The 24,372-nt window shown below is 40.9% G+C and overlaps 3 protein-coding genes across 5 annotated transcripts; 2 read left to right on the top strand and 1 right to left on the bottom strand.

Moving 5' to 3' along the window:
- Positions 1–151: 151 nt before the first annotated feature.
- On the bottom strand, positions 152–8,656 carry LOC111976420 (trypsin-3). The gene is made up of 4 exons (XM_024005249.2): positions 8,559–8,656; positions 5,031–5,172; positions 825–1,091; positions 152–507 (listed from the first exon to the last, which is right to left on the bottom strand). The coding sequence occupies exons 1-4, from the start codon at positions 8,654–8,656 to the stop codon at positions 337–339; spliced, it is 678 nt and encodes a 225-aa protein (XP_023861017.2). The 3' UTR covers positions 152–336.
- Positions 8,657–14,417: 5,761 nt separating this feature from the next.
- On the top strand, positions 14,418–19,808 carry LOC111976418 (trypsin I-P1). Its single transcript, XM_024005246.2, has 6 exons — positions 14,418–14,451; positions 14,940–15,004; positions 16,653–16,803; positions 17,083–17,224; positions 17,556–17,813; positions 18,549–19,808. The coding sequence occupies exons 2-6, from the start codon at positions 14,950–14,952 to the stop codon at positions 18,708–18,710; spliced, it is 768 nt and encodes a 255-aa protein (XP_023861014.1). The 5' UTR covers positions 14,418–14,451; positions 14,940–14,949; the 3' UTR covers positions 18,711–19,808.
- A 523-nt stretch (positions 19,809–20,331) lies between these two features.
- Positions 20,332–24,042, top strand: cdaa (cytidine deaminase a). Of its 3 annotated transcripts, XM_024005247.2 has the most exons (4): positions 20,332–20,664; positions 22,247–22,358; positions 22,774–22,831; positions 23,524–24,042. In XM_024005247.2, the coding sequence occupies exons 1-4, from the start codon at positions 20,463–20,465 to the stop codon at positions 23,662–23,664; spliced, it is 513 nt and encodes a 170-aa protein (XP_023861015.1). In that variant the 5' UTR covers positions 20,332–20,462; the 3' UTR covers positions 23,665–24,042. The 3 variants fall into 3 exon arrangements, 1 of the variants encoding a protein (XP_023861015.1); XR_002878927.2 differs by lacking the exons at positions 20,332–20,664; positions 22,247–22,358; positions 22,774–22,831 and adding an exon at positions 23,093–23,342 and having other exon boundaries at positions 23,524–23,611; XR_002878926.2 differs by lacking the exons at positions 20,332–20,664; positions 22,247–22,358; positions 22,774–22,831 and adding an exon at positions 23,093–23,450 and having other exon boundaries at positions 23,524–23,611.
- The last annotated feature ends 330 nt before the right edge of the window (positions 24,043–24,372 follow it).

Genomic DNA, 24,372 nt, shown 5'->3' with positions numbered 1-24,372 from the left:
TGCCTCTAATTGAGAGCCATACCAGGCAACCCTTAAACCAACATAGAAACAGACAACATAGAATGCCCACCCAAACTCACGTCCTGACCAACTAACACATACAACAAACTAACAGAAATAGGTCAGGAACGTGACAGTACTGCAAGAACATGTTGGGAATGGTCCATTATCTATGTTTCTATCTATTTTTTTATAAATCTAATTAATATACACAAATAAAAGTAATGAAAAACTACATGAAACTGGGAGACTTTTTATCCCCATGTTTCACATCAAGCTCTCTGAAATGTTTCAAGTTCAAGATAAGGGTAGTGTTTCAGACAGAAACACTTGATTCTAATACTTGCTGCAGCGTCCGTAGTAGCTGAATATGGTCCGGTCTATCCACCTGCGATACTTTGACACAGCAGTGTAGACTCCTGGGTACTTGGCATCGGCACAGCCCATCCCCCAGGAAACCACACCATAGATCCGACCTTCACACACCAGTGGGCCCCCAGAATCTCCCTGAAACAACAGACAGACAAAAGCCTGGAGTTTAGAGACACAAAATCATCTATACCGTGTGCAATGGCAATCAATATTTGGATGCCGAATTCGATTTTTCTAGATATCCTAAAGATTCGGCTCTGGCGGCTCCTGACTGGCGGGCGGCTCTGGCTGCATGTTTGACGGACCAAGCTTAAACCTACTCCCTCGACTAATAGCCATGCTCAATGGAAAATATGTATTAAACATGCTTTTTAGTCTAGTATTAGGTATAATCCGACCCATAGCATTAGAAATCGTAAACCCTATCCTAGTAACTATAGCGTGGGTCCTACCTTACACGCGTCCTTTCTGCCAGCGCTGTAGCCTGCACAGATCATGTTGGATGTGATGTTCCCATTGAAAGACTCACTGCTGTTGCATTTGGCTGTGGAGACGATGGGAAGTTTGACGGTGCGCAGGGAGGTGGGTATCTGTCCCCCACTAGAGCTGGTGAACCCCCAGCCTGACACCCTGCACAACTGCCCCTCTGCCACCGAGGCACTCTGGCGGGGCAGCGGAGCGATGGACACATAGCTATTCAGGTACACTGGAGCTTTCAGCTGAAAAGAGATGGAGACAGACACAGGAAATGTGGATCAGGTTAGGTTTGAAGAAAAAACTTTCTGTCTTTTACCAAGGCCTTCAAAGAGTAATAAAACACCTAATGATGACATTTAACTAAGCCTTGAGTGAAAAAGTACAGTACCAGTCAAAAGTTTGGACACACCTACTCATTCAAGGGTTTTTCTTTGTTTTTACTACTTTCTACGTTGTAGAATAATAGTGAAGACATCAAAACTATGAAATAACACATATGGAACCATGTAGTAACCAAAAAAGTGTTAAACAAATCTAAATATATTTTACAGAATTTTAGAGATTCTTCAAAATAGCCACCCTTTGTCTTGATGGCAGCTTTGCACTCTTGGCATTCTCTCAACCAGTTTCCTGAGGTAGTGACCTGGAATACATTTAAATTAAAAGGTGTGCCTTGTTAAAAGTAATTTGTGGAATTTCTTTCCTTCCTAATGCATTTGAGCAATCAGTTGTGTTGGCAAGGTATGGGTGGAATCAAAGAGTAGCCTATTTGGTAAAAGACCAAATCCATATTATGCCAAGAACAGCTCAAATAAGCTGACAGTCCATCATTACTTATGTTATGGAGATTATATGTTTAAGGTAATGTAGATAATGACTAAATTATTTATACTTTCAAAATAATGTTAAGGCAATAACAACAGTATTCCACTTGTCACTGGATAATGGAGTGAGATGTATTTGAATCATAAGACTAGAATTGTGCATAGAAAAGAGGAACTGTTTAACAGACAAGGAACTGTGGCAGACAGTTCGGCCGCAAAACCTAACCTATAGGGAGGGTCTGGGTGGGCATCTGTCCGCGGTGGCGGCTCTGGCGCGGGACGTGGACCCCACTCCACCATAGTCTTAGGCCGCTTCAGCTTATAGCGTCTTTAGAGCGGCGACCCTCGCCGCCGACCTAAGGACTGGCAACCCTACTAAAGTGCCCCACTGGATCTGAGGACCGCCTCTCGGGACTTGAGGGGCAGCTCCGACTGAGGAGACTCGACAGGGGTAGCTCAGACTGAGGGTAGCTCAGGACTGAGAGGGCAGCTCAGGACTAAAGGCAGCTCCTGACGGCTGCGGCGGGCGGCTCTGGCGGCTCAACTGAACATGGCGCGAAGCGGACTCTGAGCGGCAGCCTGACATGAGCAGGCGGCCATGGCGGACTCCATGACTAGGGCCAGGGCGGCTCTGGACAGGCTCCCTAGACTCGCGCGGGCGAGCTCTGGAGAAGCTTCACGAATGAACTGAGCTGGAGACGCGCTTCTGAGCGACGCTCCTGAACTGGGCGGAGCGAGCATCTGAGGAACGGGCTACCAAGGAACAGACAGTGCGGCTCAAGCGGCATCAAGGACAGACGGAACGGCTCCGAGGCCAGACGTAGGCTGGACAGACGGAACGGCTCAGGCCAAGGCGCTGGACAGACGGACGCGACTCAGGCCGGCGACTGGACAAGGAGAGGAAGACTCAGCAAGGGCGCTGAGACGGAGGAGAAGACTCAAGGGCGGGCGCCTGGACAGGAGAGGAGACTCAGAAGCAGAGCGGCTGAGACAAGGACGCGAAAGACTCAGGCGGCGCTGGACAGGAGAGAGACTCAGGCGGCGCTGGACAGGAGGGAGACTCAGGCGGCGCTGGACAGGAGGGAGACTCAGGCGGCGCTGGACAGGAGGGAGACTCAGGCGACGCTGGACTGGAGGAAGACTCTGACAGCGCTGCGCAGGCGGGAGCACCTGTAGTGCGGAGACGAAGAGACAGCCTGGTGCGGGGGGCTGCCACCGGAGGGCTGGTGCGTGGAGGTGGCACCGGATAGACCGGACCGTGAAGGCGCACTACAGGTCTCGAGCACCGAGCCTGCCCAACCCTACCTGGCTGAATGCTCCCTGTAGCCAAGCCAGTGCGGCCTATTCCACCTCGCTGTGCTGGCGAACCGGGGACACCATGCGTAGGGCTGGTGCCATGTACCCCGGCCCGAGGAGACGCACTAGAGACCAGATGCGTTGAGCCGGCTTCATGGCACCTGGCTCACTCTAACCCGGCCGATACGAGGCGCTGCTATGTACCGCACCGGGCTATGCCTGCTCACCGGGAACACCGTGCGCCTCACGGCATAACACGGTGCCTGCCTGGTCCCTCTCTCTCCAAGGTAAGCACGGGGAGTTGGCTCAGGTCTCCTACCTGGCTTAGCCACACTCCCCGTGTGCCCCCCCCCCCAAGAAATGTTTGGGGCGGCTTCCAGCCGCGCTTACGTACAGCCTCCTCATACAACCGCCTCTCCGCTTTCGCTGCCTCCAGCTCAGCTTTGGGGCGGCGATACTCTCCAGCCTGTGCCCAGGGTCCCTTGCCGTCCAGAATCTCCTCCCAGGTCCAAGAGTCCTGCGATCGCTGCTGCTGCTGCTGCTTTTGCCCGTTACCACGCTGCTTGGTCCTTTGGTGGGTGGTTCTGTAACGATCTTCTTTGGGAGAAAGAGAGGAGGACCAAAGCGCAGCGTGGTATGTGTCCATAATATATTTTAATGAAACAAACGAACACAGAAACAAAGCAATAAACGCCACGTGAAATAACAAACCAAAACAGTTCCGTGTGGAACACACAGACACAGAAAACAACCACCCACAAAACACAATAGAAAACAACCTCCCTAAATATGGTTCCCAATCAGAGACAACGACAAACACCTGCCTCTGATTGAGAACCATATCAGGCCATACGAGAAAAAAAAACATAGAAAAACAAACATAGATAACCCACCCAACTCACGCCCTGACCATACTAAAACAAAGAAATAACAAAAGAACTAAGGTCAGAACGTGACAGTATCTTACAAATTCTGGGTTGCAGACTGAGTAGTTTAATTGAAGTTCAGTTTAAGAACATTGAGAACAGAATTATCTTAACACCTTAATTAAAAGACATGAAGGTCAGTCAATCCAGAACATTTCAAGAACTTTGAATGTTTCTTCAAGTGCAGTCGCAAAAACCATCAACCGCAATGATGAAACTGGCTCTCATGAGGACCGCCACAGGAAAGGAATACCCAGAGTAACCTCTGCTGCAGAGGATAAGTTCATTAGAGTTACCAGCCAAAGAAATCAGCAATTAACTGCACCTCAGATTGCACCTCACAGAGTTCAAGTAACAGACACAACATCAACTGTTCAGAGGAGACTGCATGAATCAGGCCTTCATTGTCGAATTGCTGCAAAGAAACCACTACTAAAGGACACAAATAATAAGAGACTTGCTTGGGCCAAGAAACATGAGCAATGGACATTAGACCAGTGGAAATCTGTCCTTTGGTATAATGTCCACATTTGAGATTTTTGGTTCCAACCATTGTGTGTTTGTGAGACGCTGAGTAGGTGAACAGATGATCTCTGCATGTGTGGTTCTCACCGTGAATCATGGAGGAGGAGGTGTGATGGTGTGGGGGTGCTTTGCTGGTGACACTGTCAATGAATTATTTAGAATTCAAGGCACCCTTAACCAGCAAGGCTACCACAGCATTCTGCAATGATACGCCATCCCATCTAGTATGTGCTTAGTGGGAATATTTGTCTTTCAACAGGACAATGACCCAACACACCTCCAGTCTGTGTAAGGGCTATTTGACCAAGAAGGAGAGTGATGGAGTGCTGCATCAGATGACCTGGCCTCCACAATCACCCGACCTCAACCCAATTGAGATGGCTTGGGATGAGTTGGACCGCAGAGTGAAGGAAAAGCAGCCAACAAGTGCTCAGTATATGTGGGAACTCCTTCAAGACAGTTGGAAAAGCATTCCAAGTGAAGCTGGTTGAGAGAATGCCAAGCATGTGCAAAGCTGTCATCAAGGCAAAGGGTGGTACAATTGGTATTGTATACTACATAGCCTACCTAGATACTACAGATATTACTAGTATTTCTTCCTCTCTTTTACCTTGATAAGCATAATATCTGCGTTGTTCGTAATCTTGTTGTACTGGGGGTGGGGTATTAAGAGCTGGGGTATGAAGAACTGTTCGGTCCCTTCATACATGCTTACTGAATAGTCTCCTGCTACTATCATAATTTGTTCCACCCTGTAAACGAAAGAGACATATTTGTATTACTTCCAAGTTAATGCAGAGCCAACCATGGATACACACAGTAGGCCTTATTGTATGTGTTGACAAACTGGAGGAAATGACTGTTCAGCAGTCTAATTATTTTTCATTCCCCTCAGTGTCATCACCAGAGCATAACTGTAGCTCAACCAACATAGTTAAAAACAAACTAAGGTAACACTTTGCCAATGACTATATATATGAATGGACAAAGCCATCAATCACGTGACACCATAAATCCCATGTGAAGACTCAATAGCGCATTGAAGCCAAATGGATTGTGTCTCATGGAGACGTAATATGCACAATTTGAGCTACTCCAGGAAGTAACGTTGCAGTCTAGCTCAGTGCTGCCCCTCTCATTTGGTAACTAAAATGTAAGGCCAACCTTGGAATTGCAGGCTGCCATTAGCAACTAAATTATCCTTATAACTTCTTCTGGGTGCAATTTTATGAGTCACAGTATGAGATGTTATAAAACCGGTTATAATGGGTGTTAAAAATTACTGTTCATGTCCATTCAGGCTGCAAAGGCGTCAATTTCCTCCTTAACTCAATTTAATGGCGAGAAGGCGGGAAGAAAATGATGAAAATATGCATACTTTCTTTTTGAAACACCATTTTCCATCACCATGCTGGAGTAGCTAATGCTACTTCCTGATGTTGCGCTCCGCATTCAGCCAGGGGTAAACAACAGACTGCTGCAGTGTGATTGGCTGAACGTGATACACAACATCTAGCATTCCTAGGCATTAGCCACTCTAGCATGGTGGCTAACTCATTAAATTCAAATAAGGAGGAACTCTTCTTTTGACCCTTCTTCCGATTTCAGCGATATGATTATCTGACAGAAGGGCTCTTAATGACTTTTCATTGGATCTGCTTAGTGTCAGCATATAGCTGAAATTTCATGGACAGTTTGGAGATCCAATGAAATGTTATTGAGAGCTCTCGTGCCAGCGAATCATATTGCTGAAATCAGAAGAAAGGTGGGAAATGAGATGGAGAAGAGATATTGGCACTAGCTACAGCAAATAACATGGATAACAATAATGTTAGTTTGCTTGAGTTAAATAACGTGTATTAACATGAAAAGGTAAATGTGTTTAAAGTGAAAGAGAATGTTAATGTGCAATGTGCTACAGAGTTTTTAAACTCCACCTGTAGCTAGTAAAGTTAGCTAGCTAGCGCTAGCAGATTGCTAGATAGCTAACGTTAGCCGTCAGTGGGTCAGCAAAATGCTGCAATTGTAACGATCGTCGTCCCCGTCGGATGAGGAGTAGTCAAGATCGGACCAATACGCAGCGTGGTAATTGTCCATCTTTATTAATATAAATAAACTGAACACTGACGTAATCAAAAACAACAAAGACAGTGAATGAAACGAAACAGTGCTGAAAGGTGCAGCAACACTAAACAGGAAACCACCCACAACCAAAGTGGGAAAACAGGCTACCTAAGTATGGCTCTCAATCAGAGACAACGATTGACAGCTGCCTCTGATTGGGAACCATACCAGGCCAAACACAATAGAAATAGAAAACATAGACATACAAACATAGAATGCCAGACATAGAATGCCCACCCAAACTCACACCCTGACCAACCAAAATAGAGACATAAAAATGATCTCTACGGTCAGGGCGTGACAGCAATAAAGCTCACCAGCTTGTAGTCCTAAAAAAACTAAATGAGTTAGCATTTTCTACCTCTGGTTCATTAGCCATTCCCGTGGGGGAAATTATTAGAGAAAATAATGGGGTTTCGGGATATACGTTGAAAATAATTAGATTTAGCTTTAGCTAGTTGTAGTTCCATTTTTCTGACAGTTAGTTTACCACAAACCTTATTTTCAGCATTTATCCAAAACCCTACAAAAAAAAAAGAATCCCCATAATCTTTTCCCAACGAGCCATAGCGGAGTTAGCCTCCGTTAGTGCCTACAAAAAGACACCATTATTATTTCTCTCTATTGCAACATAAACCAACTAGTCAATTACCTGATTAACAAGGCATTTTTTAATAATATAGCAGTCATTGTTACTGTAGCTTGCACATATTCCTTTTTCACAGCTGTCACAAATCCTGTTGTGTCCCATGCAAAGTTGGTTTTGTTATCCATTTCGTTTCAACATTTTTATGTTTTTTTGGCAAGCTGTTGGTATTAAGTACATCTGTGCTCCCATTTGCACATTTCTCTTGGAGATCCTTTGAATGGTCAAGGTTTGTGATATTCTCAACTCATTCTGTGTGTATAAGCCCACTTATAACTGTTTTATAACATCTCAAAATTACACACCATATGCACACCATATGACATGGTTATGACGCCCATCATTACGTTCAATGTAATACTGGTTGGTAAATTACATAACACCCTGTTACAAAATCTGGTATCTTGACTCTTATGTAGCATGAGTTGTCATGCAGACTATGTAATAGCAGTTTTTATTAGCAGTTGACAGAGCATATGACAACAGGACGAACGGTCATTTTTAACAACTATTATAACCGGTTTCATAACATCTCATACTGTGACTCATAACTATTTAAAAGTACTTATGACAGCTTATGACAAATATTAAAATGTGTTATATAGCTGTTATAAAGGCTTAATGAATGCATGCATAACAACACCCACAGTAACGTATTACCCCCAAAAAGTGTCACAAAGGTCACTCAGCCATAATAGCTTGCATCACAATATCTGTCCTGGATTCCATTCTTTAAAAAATATAATATTCATAATAATGTACAGACATAAATCTTGCCTTTTGGGTTCATGTGTAAATTCACTTTCCCGAACAAAAGCTTCTGTGTTTTGGTGTCAGTACAGTACAGTATGTAAGTACGTCGATTAGCCTCTGGGCCCTGGGATGCTTGAGTCAGATTGCTGTGCCACAGAATCACGGCACAAATCCTCTCATTGTGAGCTTGGTGCCCGTATCGCTTTCAGGCACTTGCTCTCAGCCTTGATACGTTTCATCTGGGACAATCTGATACCTCTCCATGGACCTGCTAACGGACTTGACTTACACACACCCACAAACACACTCTTATGGATGTCAAGTCGAGCTGCCCTGTGTCAATAAGTCTATTATATTGTTTCCCAGTTCCTGTATACTGTACTTTTGAGGCCACCGTAGCTACATCATTTCCCATCAATACTAAGTTACAGAGTATAATGATATATACCTTACCTGCGTCCTAATCCATATCTGCCCTGGTTTATTGTGTCTTGTGAGATCAGGTTTGTGCTTGTGACACAAACTGCACACTTATGTAAAGCTGACTATTACTATTAAACTATTAAAAGGGGGGAGGGTGTTACAAAGAATGACAAAATAAAGAAAATAACTTACCTCTTATTACAATGTACTGCTGTGAGCACCCAGTATATTGTATACTGTAGTTGACTATATTGATACAATGTATATGATGGAATGGGGTGCAGGGGCATCCCCGGGAGAGTTTAACTGTTACTACCCTTAGAGTGTAGGGTAGTAACAGTTACTGCTGCAGCACACAACTCATAAAGACAACATCATAGGGTTTTATGGAACATGTTTTGTGGATCAATACAATCCAATCTCAGGAGTGCACAGAATCACAGTCAATATCAATCACGCTTCACTGTAGACATCATAGAGTGTACCCTCTCATGTTCTCTTATAGGTAACACATGTTTGGGGGACAAAATTGAATTTGACCTTGATTTAATAATATATTCCCTTGTGCTTTTTCTGTGAATATCTGTCTTGTGAAGACTTTTACTATTGTCTGTTTACTCATCATGTACAGTACCAGTCAAAAGTTTGGACACACCTACTCATTCCAGTTTTTTTTTAAATGATACATGGAATCATGTAGTAACCAAAAAGTGTTAAACAAAAAATATATATTTTATATTTGAGAATCTTCAAAGTAGCCACCCTTTGCCTTGATGACAGTTTTGGACACTCTTGGCATTCTCTCGACCAGCTTCATGAGGTAGTCACCTGGAACGCATTTCAATTAACAGGTGTGCCTTGTTAAAAGTTAATTTGTGGAATTTCTTTCCTTCTTAATGCGTATGAGCCAAACAGTTGTGTTGTGACAAGGTAGCGGGGTACACAGAAAGTAGAAAGTCCATATTATGGCAAGAACAGCTAAATAAGCAAAGAGAAATGACAGTCCATCATTACTTTAAGACATGAAGGTCAGTCAATCCGGAGCATTTCAAGAACTTTGAAAGTTTCTTCAAGTGCAGTCGCAAAAACCATCAAGCGCTATGATGAAACTGGCTCTCATGAGGACCGCCACAGGAAAGGAAGACTTGACATTTTCGATAAGTTACTCTACCCACTTTGGGAGCTCAGTGCTGCTGCCGCCAGATGTTTGTGTTATTCCGTTAATTAAGATTCCTAATTAGAAACAAATTACAAACAAATTATTAACAAATGACATGCAGTAATAAACATCTCTACATAAAAATGACAGTGGCAAATACAGTATGTTGGCAAAAAGATTGTCCAGATTGTCCAAACAGATTAACGTGTCTGCAGTAACGTAGCAGGTATAAGAAATCTACAGCAAAATTGATACTTTGAGATTTTAAAACCATAACTGGAGAGAGACAAAGAGCTGCTTTTTTATGAATGAGTTCATGTTTAAGTTCTTACTCAGCACTTTCAACACTTTGTATTCAACTCTTTTATGAGCCATAAAATGCGCGTTCCTCCTATTTTCACTCAGCGCTACAACAAGCAGTGCAGCAGTAATGAATGAGTAGGAAAGTCTATCTATAGACTTGAGTTGTTGTTATTATTAGTGGCTTGTGTCTTTTAATTATCAAGGAATATTTCACATTCTCTGTTCATGGAAGTAACAACATGAATTTGTGCATGAGGCAGAAATAATGCGGTGCGACTCGAGTTTCGCCATCAGCTGGAAGACGGTGTCCCTTTTTGATCAGTGTCAGTGGAGGAAAGGGAGAGCGGAGGGATGTTGAGAGGTGGACCCTCAGTCTGCTGCTCTCTCCCTCCGCTGACCATCAGACGCAGGTACCATCAGCCCAGTAAAAGAAAAAGCAAATTATTTACACTTATGCTCACTCAGCTGTGCCTCACAAGTAATACAACAACGGATCGATTACCAGTGATCATATAGCCTACCTCAAATTTAGATTATTTTTTATTTTTTAAATGGCCTGAACAACAAAGCATTGGCAAGGCAATTCAAGCAAAGCCAATATGCGGTGATAATGTATTGGGCCTATAGCTAACTGCACAAACTTCATTGCTACAGTGCTGTTTTAAATTGGTTAAATGTTGCATAGCCGTTTTTAAGTCATGTTAAAAAATCATCTGACCGGTAGGTTGCATTTTGACTCAGAAAGTGATCTTGACTCAAAAGGTTGGTGACCACTGTTCTAGAGATTTCCCTGTTAACACTATCAACGTTTCCCTGTACTGTGGCAATTGTGATCGAATCAACAGAATATTAGCCACTTTCAATGCAACATACCGAAACAAAACAAACTATGCAAGAGATTTTGTTGTAGGCAGAAAGCATACCCTACATTACTCATCGCATATGTATATACTGTACTCTATACCATCTCCTGCATCTTGCCATCTTGATGTAATGTATCACTAGCCACTTTAAACAATGCCACTTTATATAATGTTTACATACCCTACATTACTCATCTCATATGTATATACTATACTCTATACCATCCACTGCATCTTGCCTATGCCGTTCTATACCATCACTCATTCATATATTTTTTTGTGTACATATTCTTATTCATTCCTTTACACTTGTGTGTATAAGGTAATTGTTGTGAAATTGTTAGGTTAGATTACTCGTTGGATATTACTGCATTGTAGGAACTAGAAGCACAAGCATTTCGCTACACTTGCATTAACATCTGCTAACCATGTGTATGTGACAAATAAAATTTGATTTGATTTGAGTAGGATTCTATTGCATTGACACACACTACTCAGCCCGTACTCTACACAGACCGGTATGGCCTAAATAATCAGAGCTGCAGTTGGCCTATATGCAAATAGACCATTGCCATATATGGATCTGTGCCATTTACTTTGAACTGAACTGTGTTTACAGCATAAGCGGTTCTGAGTAGATGCGCTTGTTTTGAGATCAAAGCCAGCGCTGCATGTAGCCACGTGTGCACATTTTGTTCATATCCTTTGCTAGTTAGTAAGTTGTTAGCTCAGTTATAAATCATTTGTAGTCAGCAATAGGGAAGTGATTACTTCCTACAAGAGCACAAAATGTGTACATTTCTAGATATCTTTGAAAAGCAAGTCAGGTAAAGAGCTTTTTTTGGTCTTAAAGGCACAGTGTTTTGAGACAGGCTTGAATAAGCTAAGTAGCCAATAGGCAGCGGGTAGCATAATTTGTCTGATTCGCAGAGGGTAGCATAATTTGTCTGATTCTCTGTAATAATGGTATGGGAATAATAATGCATTTCATTTGGTAAAGTGGTTTCTTGCATCAAACAACACAACATGTTCAGTCACCTCCTTGTCTGAAGGACAAGTGGATAAACAGGTTAATGTCAAGCCCTGCATGTTTTTTTACAAAAGTCTCATGGAATGTAGGCCTCCATTGAACACCACACATTGGCTGCTACTGTAGTCTGAATGATAAAATGTTATCAGATGCATTTTCTCCATTGTTTTTGATGGTTGACCATTTTGCTAAGCCTACTTTATGATCAAATAGCCACAGTAGCCTACTTGGCAACTGTTAACACCAGAGGTGGGACCAAGTCATTGTTTTACAAGTCACAAGTAAGTCTCAAGTCTTAGCACTCAAGTCCCAAGTCAAGACAGGCAAGTCCGAGTCAAGTCTCAAGTCCTAAACTTTGAGTTTCGAGTCCTAAACAAGTCATAATGTGCTCTTCACCAAATGTAATACCATTTCATATTTTTAACAAGAGTAATAGTTAGTATATTACATTTACGCAAATCATGAATGCTTTTAAAAATATCTATATATTTATTACTTTCCAAATAAATGTTATATTTCCATGGAAATACATGAGTAGCCATGAGAAAGACCCCCCCAATAGTGATCGACTATCGAGGATCGCTATGGGGCGCAATCGGGCGATGTAGGCTTGTACACAATCGCCCAACCTTAAAGTGGAAATTACTAACTTCAGAAGCTTTTTAAAACCTCAAATACACTAAAAGTGTCACATTTCCTGTAAAAAAATCTAATTAAAGATCCTACATCTGTATGATACATCACTAACATGATAGCAAGAATAACAGCATTGAGCATAATTGATTGTATAATGCTTTCTTTAAAATTATCAAATTTTCCATTTGTGAATATGTGGAAAATATTGTAAACGTATGCAGTTGAATTGCCAACAGTATGAGATACTGTGTGAGACACAGTACAGTAATGTGACACTGCTTTTCCATTCATAGACAGGAATAGATAAACATCAAATCTAATTATATTTATCAGTTGAGCCGAATACAACCTTATCGTGAAATGCTTACTTACAAGCCCTTAACCAACGATGCAGTTCAAGAAAATAAACTAAAGTAAAAAATGTAATAAAAAGTAACACAATAAAATAACAATAATGAGGCTTTATACAGGGGGTACCGGTACCGAGTATTTTGGACCTAGACTTGGCGTTCCGGTACTGCTTGCCATGCGTTATCAGAGAGAACAGTGTATGACTTGGGTGACTGGAATCTTTTACCATTTTTTGGGCCTTCCTCTGACACCGCCTAGTATATAGGTCCTGGATGGCAGGAAGCTTGGCCTCAGTGATATACATGACCTAAATATACCCAATTTACCGTAAGAGCATAATTGGAACAGGGTGCCACAAAGGCCCATATATAAAGCAGAGTCATGAGCGACTGTCTGTCCGTGGGCTACTTCAACCATCAGTCAAACACAGTCCTTGGTCATAACCTTGAAGCAGAACAGTGACTGATAGCAGGTAGCGAGTGGCTTAAATAACATACTGTGGCTTATGTATTGATGAGCTCTATATGGAATTGTTAGGTTTTGTATGATCAATGTATCTCAATAGGCTCAGGCCTGGTTTGTAACAAGTATATTCATAGTACAACTTCTCAGAGTATTCAAGAGTAATGAAAGAGTTGGTTTAGAATTTATCTTCAAAACGGTTTCTGTCCGTTGGGAATTGCCCTATTTAGGTGTGAAGTATAGAATCGGAGATGGGATCAGACAACAACATAAAAGTTGATCTCAATGACACTGTAACTATACACTATACAGTATCTACATACTATAACGCCCCAATGTAATGATGCATTATACTGTATCTCTAGAGTATAGGAATTGGAACAAACATGATTATAATGTAACTACTATTATTTCATTCATATTTGAAACTACAAAACGTACACTTGTCATTATCACGGTTCCCCATTAGGATCTGTTTCTGGAAATACCTATTTGGATAAAATGCAGAAATGATTTATTTCACCTTTATTTTAAAAGGGAGTCATACTGCGATCAAGGTCTCTTTTACAGATGAGCCCTGAATTACAGAAATGACAGAAAATACACATCAAAATATAAATACAAAATGCAAGCAGAAGTTGATAACCTGATATGGTGCAATACACAGATCGTAATGTTGTCTTTAAATGTGGTAATTAGGAGCATACAGCGTGTGGGCATTTCTGTTATTTTCATGTATGTATTATCAGTGTAGCGCCTTCGTTTTTTCAAGGATGCATGACCACACACATAAAACCATAAGATGTTATTCATATTTGGATAGGCCTATTGTTCAAGTCATTTACATCATGCCAAGGGGATAAATGTAACTTTTTATATTTGCTATAATACTGTTTTTTAATGCCACAATACATGAATTCTTATCTAACACCACCCCCATTCAATCCAATCAGCACAATAAACCAATGAACTCTTATTATGTTCACGTCTTGGGCTTGACTGGAGAAAGGTGTTCAATTCCCAGCTACCTCCACTCAACAATGAGCCCCAAGGTGCAATCAAGAAAAGGCTTAGAAATGGAGATAATGGAGGACACAATGTTTTGTCATGGACTAGGTCAGTCTCTGTCTTGTGTTGTGGGATACACCATTTCATATGCATGATGGGACATAACAAAGCAAAATAAAAGGGCATGGTACCATTATAAAAGGCAAGAGAAGAACCCTGGAACCACCAGTTGGAGATACCAGAAGGCTGTGCAGTGAAGGATTGTGGCCGTTGGTGAGTAGCAAAACTTCTAGATACTTTGTTTTTTTTGGTGCATGTTTTATGTAAAACATTTATTTTTACTTTTTTAAGTCCATGGTTACTTACATGGGGTCAAAAGCTACATCTACTCAAAGATATGTGATTGGTTTGTTAAAATCAATGACCTTATTACATGAATTCTATCTGTCAAGTTATTGAATTTTACATGTGAAATTTTGTTTAAACTACACTGAATACTTTTCTAAGGGAAAAGAGCAAGTTTGAAGAGTTACAGGATGTCGTCTTCAATCATCTCAGTGGTCCTAACACGGGATGGGATGTATCTCATGTAAAAATCACATAATTGAGGATATCAGAAACATACTTTGATCTCTCAGAAGCTGTGCAGGATTTTGTCTTGAGATAAAACAATCCCTAGGACATCTATGTAGGCTAGAAACACTGCTATGTCATTATTGGGGAGTTCTCTAATAAAATTATATGTGTTTCCATGTTTCAAGTGAAGTAAACATGGAACAGTTGACATGGTCTGCAGTGCTGCTCCTACTGGCTCTCTCAGTCAGAGGTAGGTTACTACTAGATCATACTTGGATAATAAAAAATACTTGTAATAGGCCATATTATGTGTGTAAACAGTACAAATACGCCTTGAATTCTAGGATGAATAAAATCCCAGTATGGTTTGGGGCAGAGTAAAAACAGTAAATAGAGTACTCTGAAAGGTAGATGCTTCTGTATGCGGCCTCTACACTTGTTTGTGTGCCTGTTTGCATGCTGGCTGTAGAGTGGAAACAAAGACACAGCTAAAGGAGCTATGATTAGCCTAAGTCCGGCCCTGAATACCCATTGTATGTTACAGCATATCCTCATCATCACAGGTGTCAGGTCCAGGATCCTATGACATTTGAAGTCCCTACAGTCCAGGTTACATGATTGGACTAACATTGTTACAATCTGTAATAGCATGTGAAGTTAAGCCACGTGAAACCTGTAGCACACTAGAAACACATATGTGGTGCCGTGTGACTCTGTCGACAGCTAAAAGTACGTTGTTGATGCTTTATAACAGTACGACAATTTACAGTACGCTGCCAATATCCAGCTGGTTAGTATTTGTTTGTAAATAATGCGCACAGTTTACAACTGTTTCAGAATTAACATTGTTTTTCTAATATTGGCCACAGAGCCTTAAAGAGCTTCAGGCCTCGAACATTCCTTTTTCAGCCATCTGTTCAATTAGTGTATCCATAACGGTTTTTAATGAACACTGTAAAAAACATCGTGCTAGTTCCCCTTTTAAAAATGGCCAACTTTTTGTATCAGTTTTTTGAGAATTTCCAACATGGTGTATTTTTACGTATAATATATTTCCACTTTTAGTGTTTCACAAACACTAATATATAAAGTCCAGCATAAAACAATGGCTACGATCCAACTTAAATTTGAGCAAATCCAGAACTGTCATTGTACATTAGACCTACTTAATCTTTCTGATTATGTAGTTACTTTCATTGGTCGTGTCTTAGTGTTAAACATGGCTTTATGAACTTCATCACTCAACATTTTCATCCACTTTAGCAGGAATTTGTTCCACTAGCACTAACAAGCTTGATGTATTTGCCTCTGTCAAGAGCGACTCACATGATCTTATTAATGGTGAGAATGGGTGCTCTCATCATTTAACGTCAATTTGCCAGACAGTTTTGATATCCATTCATCATGATCCATTACACCTCATAGCATAACAAACTGTTTTAACTAATATAGAAATTAGCTTTTCATTCTTCAAACATGCGTACAACATTGTGTAAAAGTATCGTAAAGTAAAACATTAAAAAATGACCCACAATTCTCTGAAAACAGAGCCACATGGCAAGTTGTTGGAAGAACTTAAAATTCTTAAATTAAAAGGAAATATTATGAAAATGTAAATTAAACACAATTTTCCTTGTAGTTGTTTTTACACACAAATAGTTGTTGAGATTATGCATTTATCTTATGTTGAATCAAACATTTTCATTACAGGTGAAGTGAAATAAAGTACTAATTATATTCACATAAAGATGACAACTACATTATTTATGTCAAAATAATTATATTTTCAAGTATAATTTACTAACCACCTGAATAATTTTGTATGCACAATGCACATGTAGGAATTCAGATGACTAATTCAGATTAATAACAAACTGTCCTCTCAATCTAATCCACAGAGACATTTACACAGAGAATCATCGGAGGACAAGAAGTCGAACGGTATTCTATCAAGTACCAGGCATCTATACAGTATAACAGGAACCACTACTGTGGAGCCACCCTCATTCGGCCCCAGTGGGTGGTGTCTGCTGCCCACTGCTGGAGACCGTGAGTACTGACTACAATTATGGGAAAGTAGTGTCACTGTTGAAGGGAATAGAAAGTGGTCACCTATCCTATTGCATAAAACAATGAACAGATGCTTGAAGCCAACAGTCAATTACATCAAAAAATTCAAAGGGCCAGCTCGCACTTGAATGAGTAAATGTTTTGGGGGTGGGGAATAGTAGTGTATTATGTTGTAGGTTGTAACATTTCTATATGCATCCTCTCCAATTCCCCTGGACATAGTTCTTACTAGATTGGATCATGTCTGTTCCTCCTCAGGGCCCAGCTGATCCAGGTGGTTTTGAGTGAGCACAGTCTGGTCGAGGAAGAGGGCTTCGAGCAAGTGTTCAACATCTCCAAGATCTTGGTCCACTATAGCTACAACTACAAGACCTTCAACAACGACATCATGCTCATCAAGGTAAGAGACGTTCCATTCCATCCATCCCCATGAGGTAGAGACGTGCAGTGTTTCAATACCCATACAGGCATACCACTTACAATGAAGCTTGGGAAAGTGGTATGCTAGTGTAGATATTGAAACCTATCCATGTTGTTAATGTGTTTCAATATTTCAGTTAGTCTACTCACTACATAACTTCAGATACTGCTGCAGCTTAGACGTTGTACCATAACATTGACTCCGCCCCCTTTGATCCCTTCTCTCTGATTGGTCAGCATCTGATTGTGTGCCTCCTGATTGGTCAGCAGCATCTGATGTTGTGCCTTTTCTGTGGTTGTGTGTGTTCCAGCTCAGTGAGCCAGCCAAGCTCAATGCCTACGTTCAGCCTGCCCCACTGCCAGAAGACGACACCCCTGCTCTCCCAGGGTACACCACCTGTACGGTGAGCGGCTGGGGTGTCACGCGTATCTACAGCTACTTCCTGTCCCCTGTGCTGCGTGCTGTGGATGTGCAGACCATTCCATACTGCCACCACTACTACTACTGGAGGATCACAGACAACATGATGTGCGCTGGGTCTCGTTTTGGTGGCAAGGACTCCTGTCAGGTAGAGACTAGCCTAATCTTGGCTCCCAGAATCAAATATTATTTTCTTAACTTTTATTTAACCAGGGAGTCATGCTGAGACCACACTCTTAAAAAAGGGTTCTGTGTCTGTCCCCATATGAGAATCCTTTTTGGTTCCAAGTAGAACTCTTTTTGGTTCCAGGTAGAACCCTTTTGGGTTTCATTAGGAACTCTCTGTGGAAAGGGTTCTGCATGGAACGCAAAAAGGTTCTCAGTGTTCTCCTATGGGGACAGCCTAAGAACCATTTTAGGTTCTAGATAGCCCTGCATGAAATTATCAATACACATCAATTACACAATACATGACAGGCAAACACAAAACACGAAAAGCAGAACACATCTGTCACAAGAGCCTAGGTATAGACTGCTATGAATAATAGAGGGTGTGGGCCTTTAAAACTGGGCCAGAGCCAATGGGATAGATTTAGTTTTGGATTATGGAAATGTACAGTATGGGGTTCAGATAAGGGACATTCTTAAAAACCACAACAATAGCATTTCAATGGCAGAAGAAAGTGACAAAATAAAATAAAATATCACAATTTCACAATTTAGTCGTAGAATAGAAAAACAGACACAAAACAGTGTTCTGTAGAATGTGTGGTAACTAACATGACATTTACCAGATACGAGTGGTGTATTCACACTTTATATCACTAACAAAAGGACCAGAGCTTTTGTTCATCATTGTGTCTTTTGTGTTATTGTACTACAGGGCGACTCGGGCGGACCCCTTATCTGCAATGGAAACTTGGAAGGCATCGTTTCATGGGGAATCAGCTGTGCCAACCCTTACTTCCCAGGAGTCTACACTCAAGTCAGAATGTATGTCAGATGGATCGACTGGATCATCAACAGTGACAACCCCAACAACTGAATCAAGACCAATGTCCAGGAAGGGTAGTGCACACAGGGAAGAGAACAGTTCCACAATTAATTGAATAGAAGGATATAAATCACCATGAGGTAAAATAAAATACTACACTATTCCACTCCTGCTTGTCACAGTTTTAAACCATATGAACAAGAGCAGTGGCTGTGGCATCACATTAGCTGTGAGTAGAGGGCCAACATAGAGGCAATATTAGGGGAAGTAGCACAGAGATCCTACAGTATGTAATTCTGTGTGGAATAGCAATAAACCACAATTTTCTCATTAACTTAGTTAGCTTTGGACACTGACTAAATTATGTCTTTACAGATATCAGATTTAAGCATTGAGGTTCTGAGGTTGTAAGAATCTGATGATTATTAACCTTGTATTAAACCTACAAACATGATTGACAGTTCGACTTTGTTATTCTGTTGTGAAGAGAGAAAAAATGCTGTATAAACTGTTAAGACTCTTGCTTGAAATGTACTGATTCATGTTACCATACTAGAAGGCATTAATTACTTTACATGTATAAGGTATGTATATTTTGGGGTCAATGAAAAGTGGATGGGAAGTAGGAATATGGAAAGTCAGTGTAGAAGCTTCATATTCTGTCCCATGTTTCTAAGGAGAGAGGTGAAACGCAATTGTTAGTCTCTGATAAGGCAGGCCAGCTGCGGAACTAAGGAGGAGTGAGGAATGCGTCTCGAGGTCAAATCAACAGATGAAGTGAGAAGAAACCTCTGGGAGGGGGGCCAGAGTGGCCCATCACAACGCCTTTCCTACTGTAGTACTTTTTAAATGTATTTTACCTTTATTTAACTAGGCAAGTCAGTTTTAAGAACAAATTCTTATTTACAATGATGGCCTACCTTGTTCAAGGGCAGAACAACAGACTTTTACCTTGTCAACTCGGGGATTCAATCCAGCAACCTTTCGGTTACTGGCCCAACGCTCTAACCACTAGGCTACCTGCCGCCCCAGGTAGAATAAAGTTAAATAAAGTTTAAAAAAATATATATATATATATGTGCTTGTGTAATCATGCCTCGTCTTTGCAGCTGTATGACCCAGTGGGTGAATAAACTTGGTATGAGCTTTTTCTAGTTGTCCGTTTGAGTTTTTACTCAGTTTGTTCAGAAGCTATCAAAACCCAATCTATTATTATAGGTTTTTATTATAATGAATTAATAATCATCATACAACCACTCTATAACAATAAATACTTTATTTTTTGGTATTAGGTCTTTCTGTGTTTTTTTATTTACATTTTTACCCTCACTGCACATACATGTATCAATCAATCATAATTTACTAGTTATAAAGATTTGGTACAAGTCTGCAGGTATAATCAATAATGCATTATGATGCATGATTTTGCATAATGGATTGTAAGACTTGTCATAAGCATACGAATGAGCCATTATAATTTAAGCAACCCCTGTTTAAAAGGAAAGTCATTAGCCAGAGTAAAGTAATGATAAAGGTTGGGGTCAATTCCATTTAAAATCAGTACATTCAGGAAGTAGGAATTGCCCCCCAACCCTATATGGTAATGATCTCTTTAAAAGTCATTACACACGCTAGGCTTCCCCTAGAGAGTGGGCCAGTGCCCCTCCCACCCAGACCATGTGTGAGCTGTGGGGCTCTTAAAAACCTGCTTGTTGGGTACAGCTTTCAATCCATCCACTCTCTATTTCCACCTTTACTCTCTCCTTTTCTCTCTCAACAGACACTTACAAAGAAAGGGTTGGTATGACAGACTTCGGGATCGGTGAGTTAAGGGTAGACGGAGCAGACACAGAAGCCAGGAATCACTCGAGTGAAGAGGAAAATGAGGATTGGATTAAACCTCTTATTCACCAGTCCCAGGGGGCTAAAGAGTTTGCCTACTGCCCCTACAGTAAGTTCCGGGTGGGGGCAGCCCTGTTGGCACATGATGGGACAGTTTTCACAGGTGAGGGGCTTTCAAATAATATAATAATAGTATAATATAACAATAAGAATAAGAATACATGGGTTGGGGGCTGATAAAAATGCTTCAATTTATTTATTTAGTATGTTGAATACTGCCGTAACTCTTCAGGTGGCTTAAAAGAACTACAGTCATGATAATTTATAACAATGTTATGCACCATGGAATAAAGAACATTTAATGGTATTCTGTTAAGGAATGGAAATAGAAAAATAACATAACAATAGAGAGAGAAATTATAAAAAATATAATAACTTTGAACATCCTTTGATGTTATAAAGTTTGTTGACAGGCCAGAGGATAAAGTCAGACAGGCCAGAGGATAAAGTCAGACAGGCCAGTGTATAAAGTCAGACAGGACAGTGGATAAAGTCAGACAGGCCAGTGGATAAGTTCAGACAGGCAGTGGATAAAGTCAGACAGGCCAGTGGCATAAAGTCAGACAGGACAGTGGATAAAGTCAGACAGGCCAGTGGATAAAGTCAGACAGGCCAGAGGATAAAGTCAGACAGGACAGTGGATAAAGTCAGACAGGCCTGGATAAAGTCAGACAGGCCAGAGGATAAAGTCAGACAGGCCAGAGGATAATGCAAAAGGCCAGTGTATAAAGTCAGACAGGACAGTGGATAAAGTCAGACAGGCCAGTGGATAAAGTCAGACAGGCCAGAGGATTAAAGTCAGACAGGACAGTGTATAAAGTCAGACAGGACAGTGGATAAAGTCAGACAGGCCAGTGGATAAAGTCAGACAGGCCAGTGGATAAAGTCAGACAGGCCAGTGGATAAGTCAGACAGGCCCGTGGATAAAGTCAGACAGGCCAGTGATAAAGTCAGACAGGACAGTGGATAAAGGTCAGACAGGCCAGTGGATAAAGTCAGACAGGCCAGAGGATAAAGTCAGACAGGGACAGTGGATAAAGTCAGACAGGCCAGTGGATAAAGTCAGACAGGCCAGAGGATAAAGTCAGACAGGCCAGAGGATAAAGTCAGACAGGCCAGTGTGATAAAGTCAGATAGGACAGTGATTTAAAGTCAGACAGGCCAGTGGATAAAGTCAGACAGGCCAGAGGATAAGGTCAGACAGGCCAGAGGATAAAGTCAGACAGGCCAGAGGATAAAAATCAGACAGGTCAGATGATAAAGTCAGACAGGCCAGTGGATAAGGTCAGACAGGCCAGTGGATAAGGTCAGACAGGCCAGTGGATAAAGTCAGACAGGCCAGAGGATAAAGTCAGACAGGCAAGTGGATACAAACAGGATCTTTCTGATTCAGTATTGTTTGTGTCTGTTCTGCTTGAAGTCACAACCCAGACATTTTAAAGATGTCGATTTTAGGTAGATTTTCTACATTCCTGTTCAGTGCAGGTCATATGAGACATGAATATATGTGACACTAAGATTGCCCTTAGAAGCATCAAATTGAACCCTCTGAGTGTGAGTCAAGAATGATAATTGAGAGTCATTATTTTATAGTGTTATTAAATGAAGTGATGTGTTCTGTTTTTAATGTGATGCCCTTTCAGAGATTCCAGGAACTCTTACAAATGCAGAACTTTTCTTAACAGGATGCAATGTAGAAAATGCTAGCTACAACCTTGGCCTCTGTGCAGAGAGGACCGCTATTGCAAAAGCTGTTTCCGGGGGATACAGAAGTTTTAAGGCTATTGCTATTGCCAGGTACATACTTTTTAAAACTTTGCCTTGTTTCTGAGTAAACAACGGTCAGTTGATCGATGATGTCTGAATCCCAAAAAAGTATTGATTCAGTCATCCTGTTGATTTCATCAAGTTAAGATTAGTACATACAATTATTAATGACCCCATCATAGAGTTCATTGGGTTTTGCTTCCCCTCAGAGTATGTAGATGGTTATAAACCATTCTACTATCAAAGTCATGCTGATATAAACAGTCATTTGGGGTATGTCTTAGTCTTCCTGAAATGTTCAGTAGATAATTAATAGAGAAAATACCAAAAAGAATTAATTTCTGCACAACTATACTATTATTGTCAACACTAACTATATTGGTACACACAGTACTAAAAATGACCATTGAGGGTAATGTTGTTAATGACATGATTGATTTTGTAGTGACCTGGAAGACCAGTTCATCTCACCATGTGGAGGTTGCAGACAGTTCATGAGAGAGGTACATAAATGATTTATACAATTTAGATATGTGAATGAGTGCATTGATAATGGAACAAAGGTCTAATCCAGGAAACCAACATGTATGGTTGTTTTCAAATCAAAGGTACATCACACAGCCTGAACCAGTACCTGGACATGAGGAGACGAGATCTCCTCTGACATCCAGGATCCTTCAATTGAAAGTCCCATTACCCAGCTCTGCAAACGTTATAATGTCAAAATATGTTCACTACCACAAAAACATGGAGTTTCGCAGAACAGCTATCATCATTACTGCCGTTACGCACGGTCTGTACTTCCAAAAAAGGTTAAAAAAAAGTACATTTTTTTTGTTGACCAAGTGCCCACGCGCCAAATCCACCTTCGGCACCTCCAATGAAGTCACTCGGCCACGTACAGGTCGGTTGATCCAGCAGCAGAACAGTATCACGAAAGATAATTAATAAAAATATAGATTTATACCTAACGGCAGTAATATCGATAGTTGCTCTTCGAAACTCCATATTTTGGTGAGCACCGAACGTATTTTGACATTATAACGTTTCCAGAGCTGGTTAATTGGACTTTTATTCAAGAATCCTGGGCGTCAGAGAGTGATCTTGTCTCCTCAAACCCAGGTACTGGTTCACACACAGCCATGCATCTATAATGGAAAAATCTAAAATAATCTAATTTCCCTTTTCTTTGTAGTTTGGTGATCATTGGTCCGTCTACCTATCCAAGCCTGATGGTTCTTACAAGGAAATGACTATAGAAGACCTGCTTCCTGTGTCCTTTGGGCCCGAAGACCTGAAGAAAAAGAGATTGTTCACCACAAAGAATGGGTCATAAATGTATTCACAAGACAAGAGGCAAAACCAGATTCGTTCATAACGGCATTACAAGTCCGTGAAATGTTAGACTGCTGAGCTGGATAATGGGCTGATTTGCCAGCCAATAGGACTATACATTTTATTAGTTGAATAATGTCATTGGATATTCTTTTTCTTCTGTCTGTGCCTTTGAAATTAGGAAAATCTGTCTCAATGTGTTTTCTAACAATTGTTTGAAATGCAGTAAATTACATCAAATGATATTATGCTACACAGCTCATAATCACATTAGTATTTGTATGTGTATGATTTGCGAGTGTTTGTTTGAAGTATGAAGTATCAATGTTGTAAATGCATTTTGATGTATTACTCATTAATATTACAATATTTTAGGACATTTGTGTAAAGTTTTGATTGTGTTTAGGCCTATTTGCATCATTTGCTGACACCAATAACATTGTCATTGTCTCTTTAATTTTAGAAACAGGTCAAGTTAAAAAAAAAACGTCATGTGACACTAGAAGCACGTTCTCTGTGACTGTTCCAGTTTGTTTACATAACTATTCGTCCTTGTGTTGTGTAACGTTGGGAAGGTAGTTTCCTGTTTGGGGGTGGAAGGGCATCAAGCGCATGAAGCGAGACGGTGGATGGTGGTTGGAAGAGCGCGCTTGTTTGAAATGGAAAAGCGTCGCGCTAGCTTTTGATAAAGAAGAACATCAAGACGAAG

This window comes from Salvelinus sp. IW2-2015, linkage group LG17 (assembly GCF_002910315.2).
Source record: "Salvelinus sp. IW2-2015 linkage group LG17, ASM291031v2, whole genome shotgun sequence".
Lineage (NCBI taxonomy): Eukaryota > Metazoa > Chordata > Actinopteri > Salmoniformes > Salmonidae > Salvelinus > Salvelinus sp. IW2-2015.
This window is presented reverse-complemented; position numbering and strand designations above follow the sequence as displayed.